Source organism: Sceloporus occidentalis, unplaced genomic scaffold (assembly GCF_023333645.1).
Source record: "Sceloporus occidentalis isolate IW3139 unplaced genomic scaffold, rSceOcc1.0.p SCAF_463, whole genome shotgun sequence".
Classification (NCBI taxonomy): domain Eukaryota; kingdom Metazoa; phylum Chordata; class Lepidosauria; order Squamata; family Phrynosomatidae; genus Sceloporus; species Sceloporus occidentalis.
In genome coordinates this window covers 127,440-146,956 of record NW_028317443.1, presented here as the reverse complement: position 1 = coordinate 146,956, position 19,517 = coordinate 127,440, and the positions used below count along the sequence as shown (strand labels likewise).

Genomic DNA, 19,517 nt, shown 5'->3' with positions numbered 1-19,517 from the left:
TCTACATGGATGCCATGTACTGCAAGTATATATTTTATATATATATTACAGCTTTATAATCAAAATAGGGAGTATTGTGCGGGAGGGGGGAGTAGATACAAAACATATAAAATATCACATATACAAAACAATGCACTGATTAATGTACTAAGACTGACCTGACACTTTAAGGCCAACAGCTGCTAAACGATGGGTATACACACACTAAAGAGGGGATCTGCTGATTAATAAAGGTACATAGAAGACACCACTGGCAGCAGCCCCTTGGTATCTCCATTTCTCCAGCCTGGGTGTGGAGATCAGGCTTTGTATGCAGATGCTCTGTGTTATAGACAGAGCCATTCTGGTGCAAAGTGGTAATAGCGGGGCAGCCAGCAGTACCATTGAAGTGGTTGCTACGGTGACTAATATTTATAGTACTTTACCCAGTTTTCTCCTTTATACAGAACTCATATTGTGTCCATCATCTCCATACCTGAGGTTTGTCCCGGGTCAACTTCCTTTAAATCTGAGCGGGGGAGGGGAATTTGGCCATGCCCACCCTCCTACTCATAACTAATTTAAGGGTATGTGGGACTAGACCCGCCTCCAAGTGTGGTGATCCCTGCCCCCACACAAAGCCACTCCCCCCAGAAGAGGGAGAGCTTCGGGTGGCCTACCCAAAGAAGCTCCCATGTGCGCTCATGTGTTTTTGGCAATTAGTAAGTAACTAAAAGCAAAAGTTATAAGATCACGTCACACATTTTACAAGAGAAACACAGAATTTGACGGCAGATAAGAACCATTTAATCCGTCTAGTCTGCCCATTTTTCCTGATGTAAAGATCAGTCCTTGGTCCAGTCAGATTCAGGATAGCTTTATGCCTACCCAGTGTATGTTTAAATCCTCTCGCTGTATTAGCCTCTACCACTTCTGTTGGTAGTCTGTTCCATGTATCTTCCACCCTCTCAACAAAGCATGTCATCTATTCGAACACTGGTAAAATTGCAGCCGCAATGCAATGAAGCAGACAGCAATAACTGGGGTGGAGTCAACATTAAACCAAAATGAGCCAAAACAGTGATTTTCTTATAGCTGCAGTTGGTGGTTTAACGCGTGGTTACGTGCTGCAGACCTATGGAGCCGTTTCCCCTTCATTCATGTGACGGCAAAACCATTGTATCTCGCACGGATGTCCCTCCAAGCCTATTGTGCTTCTGTAAAGGGCTGCACATGTTGCCCGGCTCTATATAGACCCAAAACACACACGTTTTACCAGCAACACATCTATTCCAAGTCACCGTGAATGTCGAAGGAACACATTTAAAAATGGCATTTCCGGGCTGTGTGATCCCTAAGAGGAAATGCGGATCTCTGGGGTCATATCCTGTAACAACATTCCGTGCAGAGCATGGAGGCAACAAGACACAGCAGGAATCTCACACTGAAATCACTCGCTGCACACTCCTCCACATTCCTTCACTTAATCCTCTGCTCTCAGCACTGCCTGCAATTCCTGTCATCCTGACTCATTCATTTAAAACAAAGACATTATTAATTAATGTACACTTTTCATTTTCTGCATTTTAGTAAAGGGATAAAAAACCAGAAGCCATAAGAATAGAATGAATACTACGACTGCTACTTTTGGGGTTAATTCCTGAAATGATTCACCAAAAAGAAAATCTGTAGAATTCTGACCCAGATTATACTAGCTGCTTGTATCACAGTTACTAGTGTGAAAAAGTCCATCAAATCTCATACAGCCTAGCAGTCCCAATATTCACAGGACTGTCCCAACGTTCAGGCACTTTCCCAGGTAACTGCCCCATGTTCCTGCTTTTGCGTTGATCTCTCCCTGGCCTCCTCTGACTGGCCCTGAGAGCTGTACAATCAATGAAGGTCTGTGTTGTTGCAGTAAAGAGGCTCCATCATGGTTCCCGGACGGCCACCTCGAAACATTCTACAGCTGAGCACCAGGCAGCGCCACCTCCAGTAAGGCAGACAGGCGGCCATGCATCCACTCAACGTCGCACTTCAGACACCAGTCCCTAACAAATGTGTACTGATGTATCCACCTGAAATGTTGGGGGTATGCAAACTGTGTCTGAATGTTATTTGCACCTTTTTTAAAGATGAGATTCCACGCTGTCTATAAAATGGATTATTGCACTACATTAACATAAAATGTATCTCCTGCAGGGTATTTCTGATCACCATACCTGGGAGCGTCTCCTATTCCGGCTCCGGAATGTGGCTGCAATCGCTGCTCGTCCCAGGTAGACGTTAAGGGTGTGAAGTGGGAGGAGACTACTCAGTGGTGGGCAGAACCTGGGTGGGGAGTGGGTCTGGCCAATGATGCTCCCCAGCCACAAACCCAGGAAGCCGTGCTTCACTCGAAGACTCCAGGTGAAACATGGCAAGTTCCCATATGGTATACGTGATTGGGCATGAGATTGTTGTGCTCTTTATGTGTTGTACTCTATAGACATGCAGCACAGCTACAAGAACAGTGTATGCAATTAAAAAAATAACAATGCAGAAATTGGATAAACTGGGAGGGCCGTGTATGCTGTTAGTTACTCAGCTCTTCATTCATTAACGCCCCTCCTTACTGAAGTGTGTGTATCGAAGTAAAACGCCAATAAGCTGCTTACCTGGTTCCAGTTTAATGACCTTAATTGCAGCCAGCTCTCCAGTGTTAACATTCCGAGCCTGCAAGACACAGAGCAAACAGTCACGGGCTTGCTATTTAACTGGGTAAACAAAACTGCGCACGGCTAGTCTTATCTATTAAACATTACGATTCCATGCATGCTAGCCAACCTACAAGCCAAACCACTTTGCAAAGAAATGTCATAACATATAATGACACACACACACCTATATACAGATATATATGCACATGTACAGTGGCTATTACAGGAATATATATATATATATATATATATATATATATATATATATATACACATACACCCTCCCCCCCAATGTGTATGTGCTGAATACTGACTTTGTTTTGTGTACTTTATTCATTTAGTCATTATTATTCTATCAGAAACCCAGGAATCTGAATATGTATGCTTTTTTTGCTTTCTCGGTCGTGCGCTCGTGTTTCTGTATATTTTTTGCTGACAGTGTGATCGACAGACTGCAGAGCAAACAAACAGAATAAGAAAGGCCCCCACACTCTAAACGCCGCTGCTCCCAAGGAAGTTGCGTCTCAGAAATCAAAGAAAGAGAACCGAGAGTAAAAGTACAAGTCTGTCGGCCGTGCGCATCGGCATCTTAAGCAAATTAGACTTCCCGTTTAAACCACAGCAAAGGAACAACATGTACCCACTAAGGGTCCTAAGATAAGTCATTAACTACAATAAGATGAAGGACACGTCTTCTCCGCCGCCCAGACCAGGGCTTTATCTATGGGTGAACATGAAAAGTCTGATGTACAGCACCACGGAATATGATGGCGCTACATAAAATAGCTGGAGGTCTCAACACATTTTTCACCATTGGTGAATATCCTAGTTTTGCTATTCTTATTTTTAAGTGTTAACCTGCAAGCAACTTTAGCAGGGATCAGACTGTTTTTCTGGCATGCACACAATGCGATCTAATCATACTTCACTCGCCAGCATGCAGGCGGGGATCAGATCTTTATTTGTTTCTTATACAGAGGACATGATGCCGACTGACTGCTTTATCAAGTTACCCTCCCATTTTATAAGACTGAGTGGGTGGTAGATAAGTGGACCAGCCTCCCAGCGGATGTAGTATAGGTTTATGTATAAAATCTAAAAGGAGACCACGGACAGATTAAGGTTTTAAATGCAGGCTAAACGGGCAGACTAGACAGACCTAAAGGTTTCTATGTCTTCGGCGATTTGATGGAAGCCAGTGGTTTGAGTTTTTTGTAATGGAGGGACTAGCTTTCCCGAGCAACTTACTTCTATAAATATATAAAATATTTACATATTACATATTACATTTACATATATTAAAAACCAAAAAACAGTCGTTCAGCCATAGTCCTACAGGTCTGTTTATTTGGGAGAGGAAATACTAGCAACGGTAAAAATTGTTTAAAGGAACAGTCTAATGTCCTTCCATTTTTGTAACAGTTTTGGCTGCTAGAAGTAGCTAGTCAATAGCTGGACAGAGGTCTGATTGAAATCAATGGAAGGGCTTTTAGCACATGCGCATGGGGTTCTCTTTCGATCTCCTACAACATATATGTGCGTTAGGGCAGTGAGTATACTGCGCAGTGCGCATGCACACGAGTAAGAGGCAACACCTTCAACCAATGCTCTGCCTCGTCCAACCATGCTCCTCCCACCAACTCGACCCATGCTCCTCCCACTTCCTCTGACCCCTGTAAGGCCAAAGGCACGGGTAGCAGGCCCCGGGGACCAATCAGACGGCCTGTTCCTGATCAGGGAAGCCGGGCAACCTTGCTTGGCCTGGGCCCAAACACGGCTGCTGGCTGTACCCCCCTGATGGCGGCCCTGTCAGTACTTTGTAACATTCACTAATCCTAATTATATAACGCCATCATATTCCACCGCGCTGTATAATGAGTAAAGGGACATACCAGGCAACGCATAACATAACTTATTCGCACTTATAGAAAGAGAAGGTCAGGAGGGTCCTGTCCAAATGAGCTTACAATCTAACAACCTTACGGTGAACAACTGAACATCCCAGTAAATAAAACAGCAATAACACAGACTTTATCAGCCGTGCAATAAACAAAGCTGTTTATCACCTCTACCTACAATGGCAACCTCCAGGTCTATAAATAACGTTAATTAGAATTAGAAATAAAATCCACATTTCTTTATTCTATATTCCTTATAGAACACGGTATTTACTGTTGAAAAAGCAATATTTATTTTTCCACCCGACTTGCCCTTTAAACAAACGTTACTAAAGTAATTCCAGCTTGCCGGTTAGTGCTGAAGTTTATTTTCAGGGTACGTAGTTTACCAACTTCTTTTATTCAGTACTTTATACCACATATAATAAAAGTACTAAAAACCTATACACACTGACAGGCCGCTGGTTATATTCATGGAGTAAATAACTTTATCTAGAATTAACGGATGTTTCTCCAAACTACCAATTTCATTTTTTATTTTCTTGTTACTAGCACAACATTGGTTGCATCTTTAACCCTTTGATGCCGCGAGAATGGACAGTGCTTTTATAGGCCACCCTTTTATAGTCCAAAGAGTTAAATCCTAACGTACTTGGGTTTTCATAAAGACTGGTCTAACAAAAAAGAGAATCCTCGAAATCGTCCGTGTCCTGATTTGAAAAGTCTCCATTGTGAACGAACTTCACTGGAATTTAGCTCAAGCTTTTTTTTTCTCCCCAGCGTTATGTGATGCATCACAATGGCATGCGATCCAAGACCATCGCCTGTAGATGCCAGCTGGGCAGGTCTCCAATCTGTTTTTGCCGTCAACACAGCAGCAATATTTTGGTGCTGCCTTTACCGTTTTCCTATAAAAGAAATGTTTCAGTGACTTTTGTTACCCCTAGCGATCCTTGTAGCTATGGAAGCTCCAACAAAAGCTTGTGTTTGTTAACAAGGTTTTAAAAGCATGGCTTAAATGCTTAACGTCCACAGGACTGAATCTGGTCAGTCCCAGATGCCCATCGAATATAGTTTTCCACAGATAAACCAAGGCTCTGCAGCCCTCAATTCCCTACAATGAACAGGAGGCTATGGGCTTTATTCACAAAATAGGGACTTTGCAGGAGAGTCAAATTTTCAGCTCACACACACCTCTTTATGAATGGGCAACCATGACAAGCTTCTACTGTACGAAGAGGAGACTTGGCCCTGCATAATGCATAGTCCAATCAGCGTGGTGAAATTTTACTGGTTTAACTATATATTGTACAGGCCCAACCAAACGTCGGCTTTAGTGAATAAACCTCTACTAGTGTTGTAGTTAAACAACAGCCGGTGAGACTCGTACTGTACCTACTTCTCTAGAACAGGGTGTTGTAACCACATTTGCTTCTCTTGGAGGAAACGGTAAATTGTATTGCAACATTAAAACGTTTTGACACTCTGTTCCGTGTATAATAAAATATGCAGCCTACTTCTCGGGTCTTCAAAGCAGAACCTTTTCTGATATATAGATAGTTATGTCGGGTTTCATAAAATATTTATTAAAAGTTTCAAAATTTTGTTTCTAAATTGTCATATCCTACCAGGTCCATACTAGCCGTTGGGCAAATGCCCCATGGGCAGGCCAAACAGTAAAACGACATTTCCCCATGGCATTCACATTACATAGGTTTATTTAGTGTAGAGAAGTGACAGATCTGCTTTAATATTTGTTTCTTGGCTGAAGTTGCAAGACTTCTCGAGCTTAAAATCATTTTTATTCTGTTAACGTAAACATCCTTAGGGATGGAATAATCATTCGATGTCCATTTTCCACACAGCTGAACGAGGAAAGCGAGTGTGGTCCCCGTCACCATCCTACGGATTCCTACACCATCCTATACCAGACACGATTGGCTGTTGGCGAGGACATTCGAGGACCTTCAAAAGGAATCCTTGCCAGGTTCCTTCTAAATTGAAGCGGGGTCTGGAGAAGGTCAGCACTACCTCTACTCAAGGTCAAGGACAAGAGGCCATTAAGATATGGAAAATGACAGGCCTGATGTGTGAAAACAAAATCTTATGGACATGATCTCTAATAAGATGCTAAAGAAAGTCGGATGTTAGTATCATTTAATTGGAATCCTACTGATCGGTGTTCTTTCATCCCCCTTAAATACAAGATCAAGCTAGAGGTTTTGCCCCTTCTGCTGGGCACAACGGATTTATTTCACGATAAAAAAGGATCCGCTGTGTTTCCTCTATGGGATTTACTGACAGGAAGTAGGAATAGGAAGTAAGGATACAAAGAGACGTATCTCCCAACAGGAAGCAGAACCAGCGAGGGTATTGCTACTGACCAACAGTGAGTCTTATCAGAACATCTATGCACCCATAACATTACCGGGCCATTTACTTAAAACAAGCATGTTGGTATATTCATTTTATTCATGCTTTAGTTACGGGTCTAGCTTACATTTAGGGAAACTCGGGGAGAGCAGCTGTGAACTTGGAATAAAGCTGAGTGCAAGCATCTGGAGAATTTAATATATGGTGACGCGCCAACGTGTTCACTATAGCAGGGGATGCACGGCAATCAGAGAGATATATATATATATATATATTGACCACAACGTCAATGTAAACATCTTTACTGAGTGGGTAGTACATAAGTTGAACAGCCTCCCAGCAGAAGTTTCTATTTGTTTTTCTCATATAACATTATGATGAATAGGTACAGCTTAATTCATTACATGTTGTATTGGATATAGCTTTTTTTTTCAGCATAGCAGACAGCGGTGTTTGCCACTCTTTAATGCCAATCACCAAGAACATCTGTAACGAATGTATTTAAAGATAAGCGCCTAGCAAAGCAGCTTGTTTGTCTGTGGCCTTGTCTTCAATGGTGACGGATTATTGCGGTTTAACGCGCATGACATCTCACTGCAATTTAAAATGCTTTGAGATCCGTGGATTAGGCGGACGTTATGATATCTTGTTAAAGTAGAAAACAATGTATTGAGGTCATTATAATGTACGCCTGAATGGAAATTAATGGTAAATTACATTTCCACTGAGTAATCCAAGACGGTCACATGATCGCCAGCGTCTGTCGCAAATCTCAGATTATGGGTCATATATATATAAAGCCTCCTCGAAGTTCTGAGCACCCCAATGCTACTTAACAAAATAGCAATGCTTTGCTTTCCCTTTTTTATGAAATATTTTAGACGTTTTTTCATACTGTCGTGCGGCTCCTACTAAATCAGCCCGTACAGCTTCCCAGATTGCAGTAGAAATGTTGCAAGGTCATTCTAGGCAGGCTGCCAAATTACAGAAACTGCTACCAAATCCGCATGGAATGTGCAACCCGGAGAAGGAATGTAGAAGAGAATGAAAGAAAATATTTGATTGGAGGAATTGATGGAGGCATATCTAAACAGAGAATTAACCCCACAGACCCCGTCTACCTTACAGAATTCTATCAGGATCCCCGCAATCCAACCAAAGAATAAAAAAATGTATATGTAATATGTTCTATGCGAGTGTCATCAAAGTTTTAATGTGGAGAACTGCATGGTGGCCAAATAGAATGTCGCTGCATGGACCATTAAGGTAATGACATAATATGATGGCGGTAGTGGCCTCAGCTGACATCAGAGGAGGTGTACATGGAGCCACAATACACATTTCGCTATTTTTGAGACGACTCATAGCATGTGTAAGGGTGTTTGACACATTTTGCAGCATCGGTATGTGTGTGATTAAGTTGCATGCTGCGTCACGTGATGCAATCTGTACCATGTTCTGATCTTCAAGAGACTTCCAGGTTGGAATAAATAGCAGAGAATGATGGGTAGGAACGGACGGGAAATGATACTATAAATAATAAAGTTTATGTAATGTTTTTGTACTAAATATGACATACAAAAACATATAAAAGTGTGGGGGGGGTTCCTTCAACAGAAGAAGATCTCGTGATGGCAGAAGTCTAAATGGTTTAGGTGATTAAGTGCTTGGCAAATATTTTAATTTTCTAGTTTGTTGGCACTAATGCAAAACATTGCCAGTAAATCTCTGTACAGACACACGCTGAGCACTTTTTGTATAATCTATGTTAACCCATGAAATGTCTATAGTGATGTTTATAATTCGAGAAAGGCTGATAAAGTGGATCTTGAGTGTCTCGGGCTAACCAAGCAACACAGAAGAAGAATATCTGTAGCCTACAGAGCTTTTAGTGTCATTACGTTAATTTACTTACATAGCCTCCAGCCCCAGACTGGCCATCTGGCGCACCAGTGGGCCGATGTGATCCATACTCACCCGATCTGCTGCGCCAGCTGGAAATGCCTGGCCGCATGCTGCATGCGTATATAAAACGTAACACGGGACAGCGCATATCCAGCTGGCAACTACAGGTACGACATTCGGCAGCTGCTGGCCTTAAACTTCCAGAGTCACCTCGTCATCCCTCTGTCTGACCCTGATCACCTCCAATATTTATTATTTCTCATTCACTATAAATGTTAGGTAGTAGGGGTATTTTTTTATCACAGTAAGCCAACTTCAGCAGGAGAAGGAAGCAATACCTGTATATCCGTCAAGTTAAAAGTACAGGATGCATTCCCTCTGGATTAGACTTCAGGCTCCTTATTGGGGCGCCAAACACCCAACAGCAATTATCCCATCAGTCGGCTCGTTATCTCCCTTAATATGTCCGCCCCTTCCTGGGATCCTGTGCTTCGATACTCGCCATGTTCCTCCATTGACTGGGTCTCCAGTATCTAAACTTGGTCTGTCCAACACCTGGCATTCTGACCATGGTTAGCCTGACTGTCTGTGCATAACCACCAGGTAGGTTTAATAAGCACATTGAACGCAAGTATGGAAAATATCTTGCTTCTTCTCTTGATTTCACAACATCCCCTGCAAGATCTTGTTAGCAATATTCTGCCAAAAACTAAGCATACATCAGTATTTGTGTATTTTAAGGCCCCAATGTATTTTGCGGGTCTATTTACAGTGGGCTGACACACCACATAAACACAGGACCAGACAAATCTCAGGAGCCAGCTAGTGATGGCCTCTAAAAATGTACTGCTGTACATAAACTTCTGTGACATCTTCACACATATCTCTTTACGACTATTTAATAATATACAACATCTAGAATAAATCTTCACCCTAAAGTTTGCAGAAATTTGTATTTTTTTCCTTGAAAGCCCTTAAGTGCCTTAAAAGAAAAGAAATTTTTTGTTGGAGTTCACTTTACCATACCCCCAAACTGAGAGCCTTCACTGGGGGGCACAGGAAGAAGCAGGGCAGGATTAGAGACAGGACAATCCACTGACCTTACCCATCTGGTCGCCTACCATTGTATTTTTTTTAATCAGCCCAGTTCCTTACTAAATATAAAAATGGGACAGTAGGGCAATTTTGCTAGTAAGCTCCTGGTTAAAAATATAATGGTTTGAATGTATTTATTCACGTTGGGCTTGAGCCCAACACCTGGTTTGGCCTGGCTCAGCCCAGCACATCAAGAGCTGAAGAAATCGACCTGGAACTTTGGTCTCAATGAACATCCATATGGATGTTCAAAAGGGCTTAACGTTGCAGGTAAGTCCAGCTTTAGCACAGATCAACAAGTGCCCTGCAGGTCCACCCTGTGCTCCTTGCCTATGTCTATATGCTTCTATTTGTTATTCACACTATGGCAGGATCAATGTGATTTGCATTAGTCACTAGTAAAGAAGCCCGGTCGCAACAGCCTCTAAATATTGCCTGCTCTATATTTTATTGACCTCTATGAATAAATGTCAAGTCAATATTTTGTGGTTGGTTCTTCATTTCTACTTATTTGTCTATAAAGTGTAAAGAACCATTTAGCAAACAATGTTACCCTTTATGTGAAGTGGGTACAATGCACCTTATCTCCACTCTTTTTGTGTCTCTCGCCGATAGAACTTCCTTAGCTTTTCATCCCAAACTTTGTGTACAGCTTTTAATCGTTTATTGCTGTTTAATGCGAACATCATAAGCCCTTCCGCATTCATGCTCTGAAAAGCATACAATTTAACTTTGGCTAAGACGTGTCTAAGGTCACAAGGAGCTTATGCCGACGCTGAATCATAGTTCCTTTTACAGAAAGAATGCCCGAGTCCACATATTACATTTTCCTTACATCTGAAGAAGGGAAGCTGTGGTCTTACAAAAAAACCAAACTTTTTTTAACTTCACATCTCGTTCTATGAATATGTTGATCCACTGAAACAAAATATTACTGTAGCCAAAACCTCACAGCCAAAAATATGTAACCTTGCTGGAACGATAAAATAAGTTAGGCCGGGAATGTCAGAAACGTTTCAAGGTCAGCAGTTTGAAGAAATCTCATTCCAACCAGTAAAGGAGTTTGGATAAGAATCAGCAGTGGGTCAGATGACAGGAATAACAAAGTGACAAACAAGTACGCTTAATATGGCAAAAAACAACACTTCCTTAATAATAAGTACCACATACGACAAAAAATGATCAAATATCATAATTCATCTTTTTTAACCAAGTCAATGTTTTTTTGGAGTAAATTCCATTGACTTCTAGCAATTAATGTTAGCAATGCAGAAAGGACAGGATGCTAGCATTTGAAAAGGAACATGGAGACACGGTCTGAGCCCTACATCATAAAAGGACATATTGAGTGGCATTTCCGACGAAGAGGATTAAAATGGAACAATCGCCTAAATCCTTCCTCATTTCGATCCAATTTTGTTCATCTGGATAATTCAGGAGGTGCCAATTTGCTACAACACCGCACAGTTCTGCCCCATGTAGGGCTCTCCAACTAACGCCACCATCTTAAAGCCCCACCAACAGTTAGGCAGCCCCTCTACTTTGGGGCTACACCTTAGTTAACATATAAAAGGTGTAATCTGGAGGGGGGGACCCAACGACATACAATTTTTACAGGTGGGAGACCCTATTACTAAAATAGTAAAAGGAAATAATCTGAAGTTAGAAGACACAGAAAAAATGCAAGTCCAGATGCAAAAACCTGGAAACATAACAGAATGCAGGAAAGAAATGTAAGAATATGCTTACGAATAAATCAGAAAAATATTCATCAAGTTTACAAACGGTGGCTGTGCCACCACACTGTAGGTCTCCACCACAAAGGGATACCCAAGGCAATTGAAACACGTATTTCTTCTGCCAATTCAATTTATCAAAGTATTACCTCCGAGAGAAAGGACATTGAAAAGTGGGTACAAAAGAGCATATGCAGTTTCAACACAGAAATAATTTCTTCATTTCTGCTTTTAGTGCGATTGAATTTGGGCTGGATATTCAGCAACGTACAATGTATAGGGTTAAATTTCCATTTCAAGCACAATATATGTGACAGCTACCATCTGAAGACGTCTTTTTCTCTTTAATGTGGTATAATGCCGACTTAAATCAAGTAAATGAAACAGAACGAAAATGTTAAAAGGTCTAGAACAGATGGGATTCCGCTACTTGTACTGAAAAGAAGAAATATAAGACGTTAAATTACTTAACATGCTTGCGATAACACGCTGACACATGCTACTAACTATTACCAGAGAGAAAAATAAATCATTCCAATAATGGACAGACCATTGCTAAGGCACAAAAAAAAAACAACTTCTGAATTGCCTACTTGAAAAAGGTCGGAAAAACGATAATTACGGTGGTAGATTTTAATACACGCATGCGTCAGGCATACAGCTAATCTAAGATGAGAAAGAGGAGACCAGAGACTGATTAATCCTTAAATCAGGGAAAAAAAATCGGCAGACTAGACGGGCCGAATGGTTCTTATCTGCTGTCAAATTCTACGTTTCTATCTATTTAGGGAGCTTAATTAACTCAGAAACCGGGCACAGGGTCAGCTTTCCAAAAGGGTTTGCACAAGTCTTAAAAGATATTTAAGATATCTGATGCATGTAATATATACAATATCTATATATGATGTTATATTATGGCAGTTTGTTTAATTAAATGCGTTTTAATACGGTGTGTGTGTTTGTGTGTGTTCATGCGTTATAAAGTAACTGGTGGGTAAACTAAAGAGTTCAGCGTGCCAATTCATTACCAAGTAACAGATATCTTATCAGTAGTTTTATATGAGGAAACAAGAACAACCCTAGATTTTTAAATGAATATTTCCATCCACAGACATGAAATATGTCGGCAGACAGAGGAATCTGGAATGTTAAGAAAGAAAGAAATAAGTTGCTGCTTCTCAGAAACCCTCGGGGCTTCTCAAGCCATATGCAGCTTTGGAGAAGGCACCTCTTGATTTTCCAGCTCGGTAAACATACCCAGACGTAAGCTGGCGTGTATAACCGAAGCTCGCTGTGAAGTAAAGGTGAGCTGGAATAATATGAGAACAAGGGCAGGATCAGAGCGGAATGATATGTACAGGACCTTTACATGGAGCTTTTACAAAGAAAAGAAACATTTCTCTTATAAATTCTTATGTGTTCAGGGTTCAAGGATGGAGTTTGACGGGGGGGGGCTTTTTTTTCTCCATTATTTTGATCTTCTTAACAATTATTATTATTACATATTATATAAACATGTCAAAAACATATATTGTTTGAATTATTGATGCAGTGTTTATTGTTGCATTTCGAGAAGGGGAAATACATATTTCATATTATTATGATTAGAATGAAAAATGTGTAAACTATGTTGTAAACGGTCATATGTTTACAGGAAAGAAAAAAGCACAATGAAATAACCTATGCATAAAATTTGTTTTCATATCCATATACATATGATGGCATTATACAAGTCAAGAAATAATAATGTTATTTATTATAAGATATATATTATCTTATCTCCTTTCAGTTTCACAGGCAGTCTCTGGACATTCTTAGAATGCCTTTACAAAATTACAGACACTCTATCCACCCACGTGTTAACATTCTAGTTTACATACATGTATACCAAAACTTACTGAACGGTGTTACAAATAAGTGTTTGTTTTTTTTTACAGGTCACTAAGTATTTTGGAATGTTAAAAAAAAAAAATTATACCAAACTTTAAAAAACATAATTCATAAAAAAAAAAAAAAGAGAGAACAATTTCATCACCACTTATCTGGTTAAAAATACAAGGTACGGGTCATTTCTGGCAAGGACTTTGGATAAATACATGAATTAGATCACCCACATGTATCCTCCTGTTGTCCCCGGAATCACTTCCAGCACCAGTCAGCATGCGCACCTTGGAACCCTGCTATGTGTACCCAATAAGTAGACACAACTACCTTGAACTGAGTACAGCAGGAATGAACAGTTTATTGTTGTAAAACATAGACTCATATAGCCACAGAACTTCAATAAACAGGTACACAACCCAACCTTTAATCCCCTTTAGCTACTGAATATCCCCCTGGTAGCCATCCTGTTAATGGGATTAGTTTAACAATGGAGTTCCTGCCTGTTTGGCAGCCAGGCTGGAGCCATCTCTGAGTACCTTGGGCCCCTGTATGACAGCTCATTCTGTCACAGTGTATTCTTTATAGAGGGGGCTGTGTGGGATACCAGGCTCTTTCAAAGAGGCAATCAAGCCATCATATGCATTTTAATAGCTTAAAGATCCCTTTAAATTTACATGGAGGCCTTTTTGCCAATGCACCAAGGGTTCCATGGAATCTCCCCATACACATTTGCCCCTTTCCTCATCTTACAGCTAGTTGCCATGTCGGAGATGTGTTGGGCTGTTCAGACCTTGTGTGCATGCGTGGAAAGAGCTCGCATTGGCTTGAATCAGTGGAAAGAATTGTTGGACCATGGAGAAGGAGTGCAGCTGCAGATTTTCCCCTTGGTACCAACCTTTTCCCCCCCATTCTGAAGAATGCATATGGAAGTACTTTCACAAGTAGTGTTTGTCTAGGGAGGTCAACAGGGAACCAGAGTGCACAACCATGATCACTTGGAAGATCAGAGGTCTTTGCTGAAAGCATTGGAATTTTGAGATAGAAATCTGCCAACTAATTCAATATTCAATATCACCCACGCCAAAATAAATTAATAAATGTCAGTATTATGCACTGAAGGCTTTACAATTCAGACTAATTAGCATTTTAAGTCACACTAGTATTGGTGTCAAATTATTTTCATCGAGTTCACATGAACTGATTCGTTGAAAAGTCTACCTCTATAATGCACTTGACTCACAGTCAGACAAAACCTCTAAAGAACTAACACTATATTTAAATGTTTCTGAGAGTAATGCCAGGCAATTTCTTTGTATTTCTCCCATGAGTGATCAAACAAAATAGTTTGTGTAATTATGGTCTTGTCTGGCAACCTCACTTAAAGAAACATTTTCAAGCTGGGGGTTAAGTCATTCAGACAATTAAAAAAAAAAAATTATATATATATATATATATACACACAATTTATGTTGGTTGTTTCTGTTTTCTTTAAAAACAATGTCAATCTATAGAATTTTGTATAACTTCGTGCAATCTGCCACTTGAAAAGTCATTGCAATGATCACGTACTGTAGAGCGCAGGGACTATTGAGAAGCCACTCGCAGAAAATGACCATAAAAAACAAACATTGGAAGCAAGGATCACAAATGTCTCTACTAATTGCATTAAGGACACCACATTCCTGATCCACAGGCATGGCTGACATAAAACACTTGGTCCACCTAGTCTATTGACTGCTTTTTGTTTAAAGCTTACCCTGACCCTTGTCTTATATCAAGGACATCCTTATACCTAAACCATGCATACTTACGTTGCTTCACTGGATTAAGCACGGATGAACACATTTCCAATGTTATGTATATAGTCATTTTAATTTCTTTCATTGTGGAATGGGGCTCAAACTCAGGTCCTTCTGATTAAGAGCCTTACACACTACCTACTGAGCAAACCAGTAGGTGTAGTCAGGTTGCAAAGAATTGTTAGAAGACGCATTGCTTCTGCTACTTCACCAGACACAGTTTTGAGTCTAGCCCTTTAACAAACACCTGGCCAAATCACTAATGTTTCACAGTATATCTAAGTCTAGCTCAACAATCAAGGGTTCCATACTCATGTGTGTTGCTCCAGGTGATTGTCCACTCCAAATTTTTGGGGTTTTTTATTGCTGACCAATGCACTGGTCTTCTTGGTGTCTGTCTATTGATGTTTGGCTTGAAATGCTTTGCAATTTTTGGAAAAAGAGGTTAAATATTTGACGTACTGTGCTATATACCATCTGAGCTATGGCATTCCTCTGCAATACTGGAAGGGTAGCTGCAACTTTGAGCATCAATAATTCCACTTTCTCCAGATTTTAATGTGGTGGTAAATTCCAGTCAATGTCTTCAGCTTAGGCAGTAAGTGGTGGGAGCAAGCTTCAGGCTTCACTTCACCCCAAATATGAAGACAGAATCTTGTTCAAATCTACTTGCACTCAGCAGCTTTCTCAAAATACCAAGTATAACTTTTGCTTACAAAAAGGTATTATAAAGTATTCTCAACTGTGGTAAAAGAACACTAACAGCTGCTATTGATATGACAAAGAAAGAAACGCGATAAAAGAGAAAGCTGGACAGGCAAGCAATATAAATATATCACTAACATAGCTTTAAACATAATTCCAATTAAAAACTATACCTTACAGTTAACACTAATATTTTTGGAGATATTAATCTCATGTATAAGAGATAATTTCACATCATATTGGGCCTTTTTTTTAATCTAATGTTCTTTTTTGCTGTCTTGAAAGATCTACATTAATCACTAAATCATGTCTATACAAATTTAAAGGTATAAACAATCAACCGCTTAGATTGAGGAGACCCAGCATGCGGCTGAGCAAGAGATATGCAATTTATCGGTACATAAAAAACTCATTTATAAGCTATTGACCATTATAGTTAATAGTTTCTTTTGCAATAAGACTGTAGTTCCCCTACAACATTCAAGGGAGCCAGTCACCCAGTATTTGAGAGGCCTGCGTGCATTGGACTCCAGCTGTCAAAGCTTCACCCTCCATATCAGAGGGCACCATATCAAACTTGGCATGACCTTCGCCATTAAAACAATTGAACCACTTCTTAGTTTTGCATCGCGAGAAGCCTTATGATGGCTAATGACGAAGTAAATGGTGGAAAGCATGACAGGTGGCGTTCATGTTGATAAATGTAAAATAATGCACTTAGGATGTAGCAATCCAAAGACATAATGTAGTACTAGGGGGCTGTGCTGCCAGCTACAACAGAAGAGAGGGACTCAGCAGTGATTATGGCTGTGCTGGGTTATATAGCTAAAGGCACTCGTAACAGCAGGGCAGAGGTGTTTATACCACTTTTAAGGTTTGAGTCTTTACGGCAGAATTGTCAGGCAGACCAGATGCGCCAAACATCAAATTATCTGCCTATTCTTACAGCTAAAACAAAACGTGTGTATTTTATTGAAAAAACCTGGTCAGCTCAGTATTGAGTCACAATACTATAGAAACACACCCTGAAAGCTAAGGTGACAAATCATTAGTCTCCAGAAAATACTACTTTATAAGCATTTTGTCTATCAATAAAGTTGTTCGTAATTCCTCACTTCCCTTCATACACACATACAAGGGTTGTCGCCTCTTTCAGTGCGGCTTCCTGGCTGGTGTAACAGTAGCGGTGCTGCTATGCTGCTGCTCTATTGCCACCTGCAACAGCTGCCCCCAGCTCAGTTCCTCTCCAGTTCCCTTGCCAGATCCTTCAGTTTCCTGTCTTCATACCTTTAGTTCTCAGTCCATTCTTTCTCCTCCAGAAGCTGGCCTCCCCGTCCCAGTGTCCTTTATGGACTTCATTAAATAGGACTTCATTAGCTTTGCCATAAAGAAGCAGCTAAGTGTGGTGTTTAAGTAGGGAAAGTTACCCAAAATATCATATGACTGACAATAATGGTTGCCAGGTCTGCAGACAAAGGACAATTATTGGAACAAAATGAGATAAAACCAAGTTTTTGTTGATGCTAATCTACATTGCTGTTAGAGAAAAATATTTTTACATGTGGGTTCCCCTTTAAACTGCACTTCTCTGAATTCAGAGCAGGTTTCCTTTCCGACGTGTCCATATTGACATAAGTGTATTGTTTATTGCAAGTTACACAAAATCAAACTACGCAACTTGGTCACAATGTAATAATGAACAGTAAGTTAATCGCACAGAGTGAGTGGCCCACGAGGAACGACAGGCTTGTATAGAGCAAATCATAACCTTTACTTTTTATGATATGCCTGTCGCTCGGACCAAACATAAGAATAAAGCTACATTATTAGAATTATCAATGGCTCCCTAAAATATGGTAAAATGGTAAAAGTGGGAGGAGAGGTTTAGCCCCCCTTGAAGGAAGCTCATGAGGGCCCTGGATATCCAGTGGCTGTGTTTGGGGTAGGGTTTTAAGATATCAAGCGCATAATTTCAACCAGGGAGGGGATCAAGTATCTTATATTTTCTACATAACTTTTAATCCACCCTTTTTATAATTGCATTATAGAATCTCTTGACACTATATAAATAAAATGTAATAAGTGTACCTTATTATTAAGGACTGGTAGGTTGCAGGTTTCCATAAGAAAAGTCTGCTATACACACCTATTACAATGAAATAAATAGGCATACTTCTTAAAAAAAAAACAACAAAAAAAAGACACTTTAAGGTACACTTTGAGTGAAGTGAGTAGCTGGAAATGAATTCATGGCAGACAATAGAAGGATAACGTTACAAAGTAAGTTTCATTTGGATAATATCCAAAAAACTCATTTTTCTTTTGTTAAATACAGTCTGTCAATAAAACAGGAATTTAGGGATTTGATTGTCACATTTAGACAACTCTGGCATGCGTTAGTGTATGGATCTTTGAAAGCGTTATAAATGTGGGCATTGTTTGCCATTCACGGTATTGTTTTTGGCTTTCTACCAACCTGTTTTAAGCCGATAACTAAATTCAAAAGAGGAAAGGTCTCTGTTAATCATACAGATAAATCTCAATAGTGGCTGGAGTCACTAATCCACTTCTCAGTTAGAAAGAAAAAAATAAATAAAATATATATATAAATGTATGGGTGTAATATGCTGACAACAGATACATATTTAAGCCAAGGTCTAGGGCAGTGCTGGCAGCAGGCCCCTCTGGTTGCCATCCATGAGCAGTTCTTCTTCAGCACAGATGTCAATATCTTGCTCCCTCACTAAGCTAAATAGCACCAGGCCATGATGTTATAGCCCAGAGATCTTCACCTTATAGCTGTTAGAGGGTGCAAGAAAAAGCAAGCTTGGGTCCTGCTTTTTACGGGCCCTGCCGCCATGTGAAAGCCACGTAAATGAGGTGGGGGAGGCTGTGCGCACCATAATAAGTTGGTGGTACCCGGCAATAAGGTTTACGGAGAGGTGTGTGTGTCGCATTACAGGGAGGGTAGCATCCACCCATATCTATTTTAGTTTGTGGGTACGTCCTTTAATTCTTGTTTATAGAACAACAGATATGAAAGTGAAAAGTGGTTAATTTAGGCTTTTAAACATAAATAGATGTGTGGTTACGCTTTTACTTACGGCACATTTACCTGGTTTAGAAGAAACTGTTGCTCTTAACAAAAAAGAATGAAATAGAATGAAGTCCAAGAGGCCTCCTCATGGCCATCAGACCATTTCTCTTTGTAATGCTTATCTGCAGGGCCAGGCCTCAAATAGCACCCACTTTGTCACCCCATACACGTGCATGCCATCTCTTTTGTTATACATTTAGATATTTGCCAAGTAAGCATGGATGTCTTGTGCACGTCTCTCATGCACCCCTGTAAAGTATCAGACCAACATCTACCCATAGGGAACTGTATCTGGGATGACTTCTCTGATCCAGGCACCCCAGGCAGCTGCCCGGCTCACCTGACAC

The 19,517-nt window shown here is 40.3% G+C and overlaps 1 protein-coding gene across 2 annotated transcripts in view; it reads right to left on the bottom strand.

Annotated features, from left to right (window-relative positions):
- The window catches only part of LOC149271754 (mitogen-activated protein kinase kinase kinase kinase 3-like), a 107,325-nt gene that overhangs the window by 83,175 nt on the left and 4,633 nt on the right, over window positions 1-19,517 (bottom strand). For both annotated transcript variants that reach the window (XM_089507142.1, XM_089507143.1), the window contains exon 2: window positions 2,637-2,694. In XM_089507142.1, the coding sequence (XP_089363268.1) occupies window positions 2,637-2,694 (58 nt within the window). The remainder of the gene's footprint in view (window positions 1-2,636; window positions 2,695-19,517) is intronic.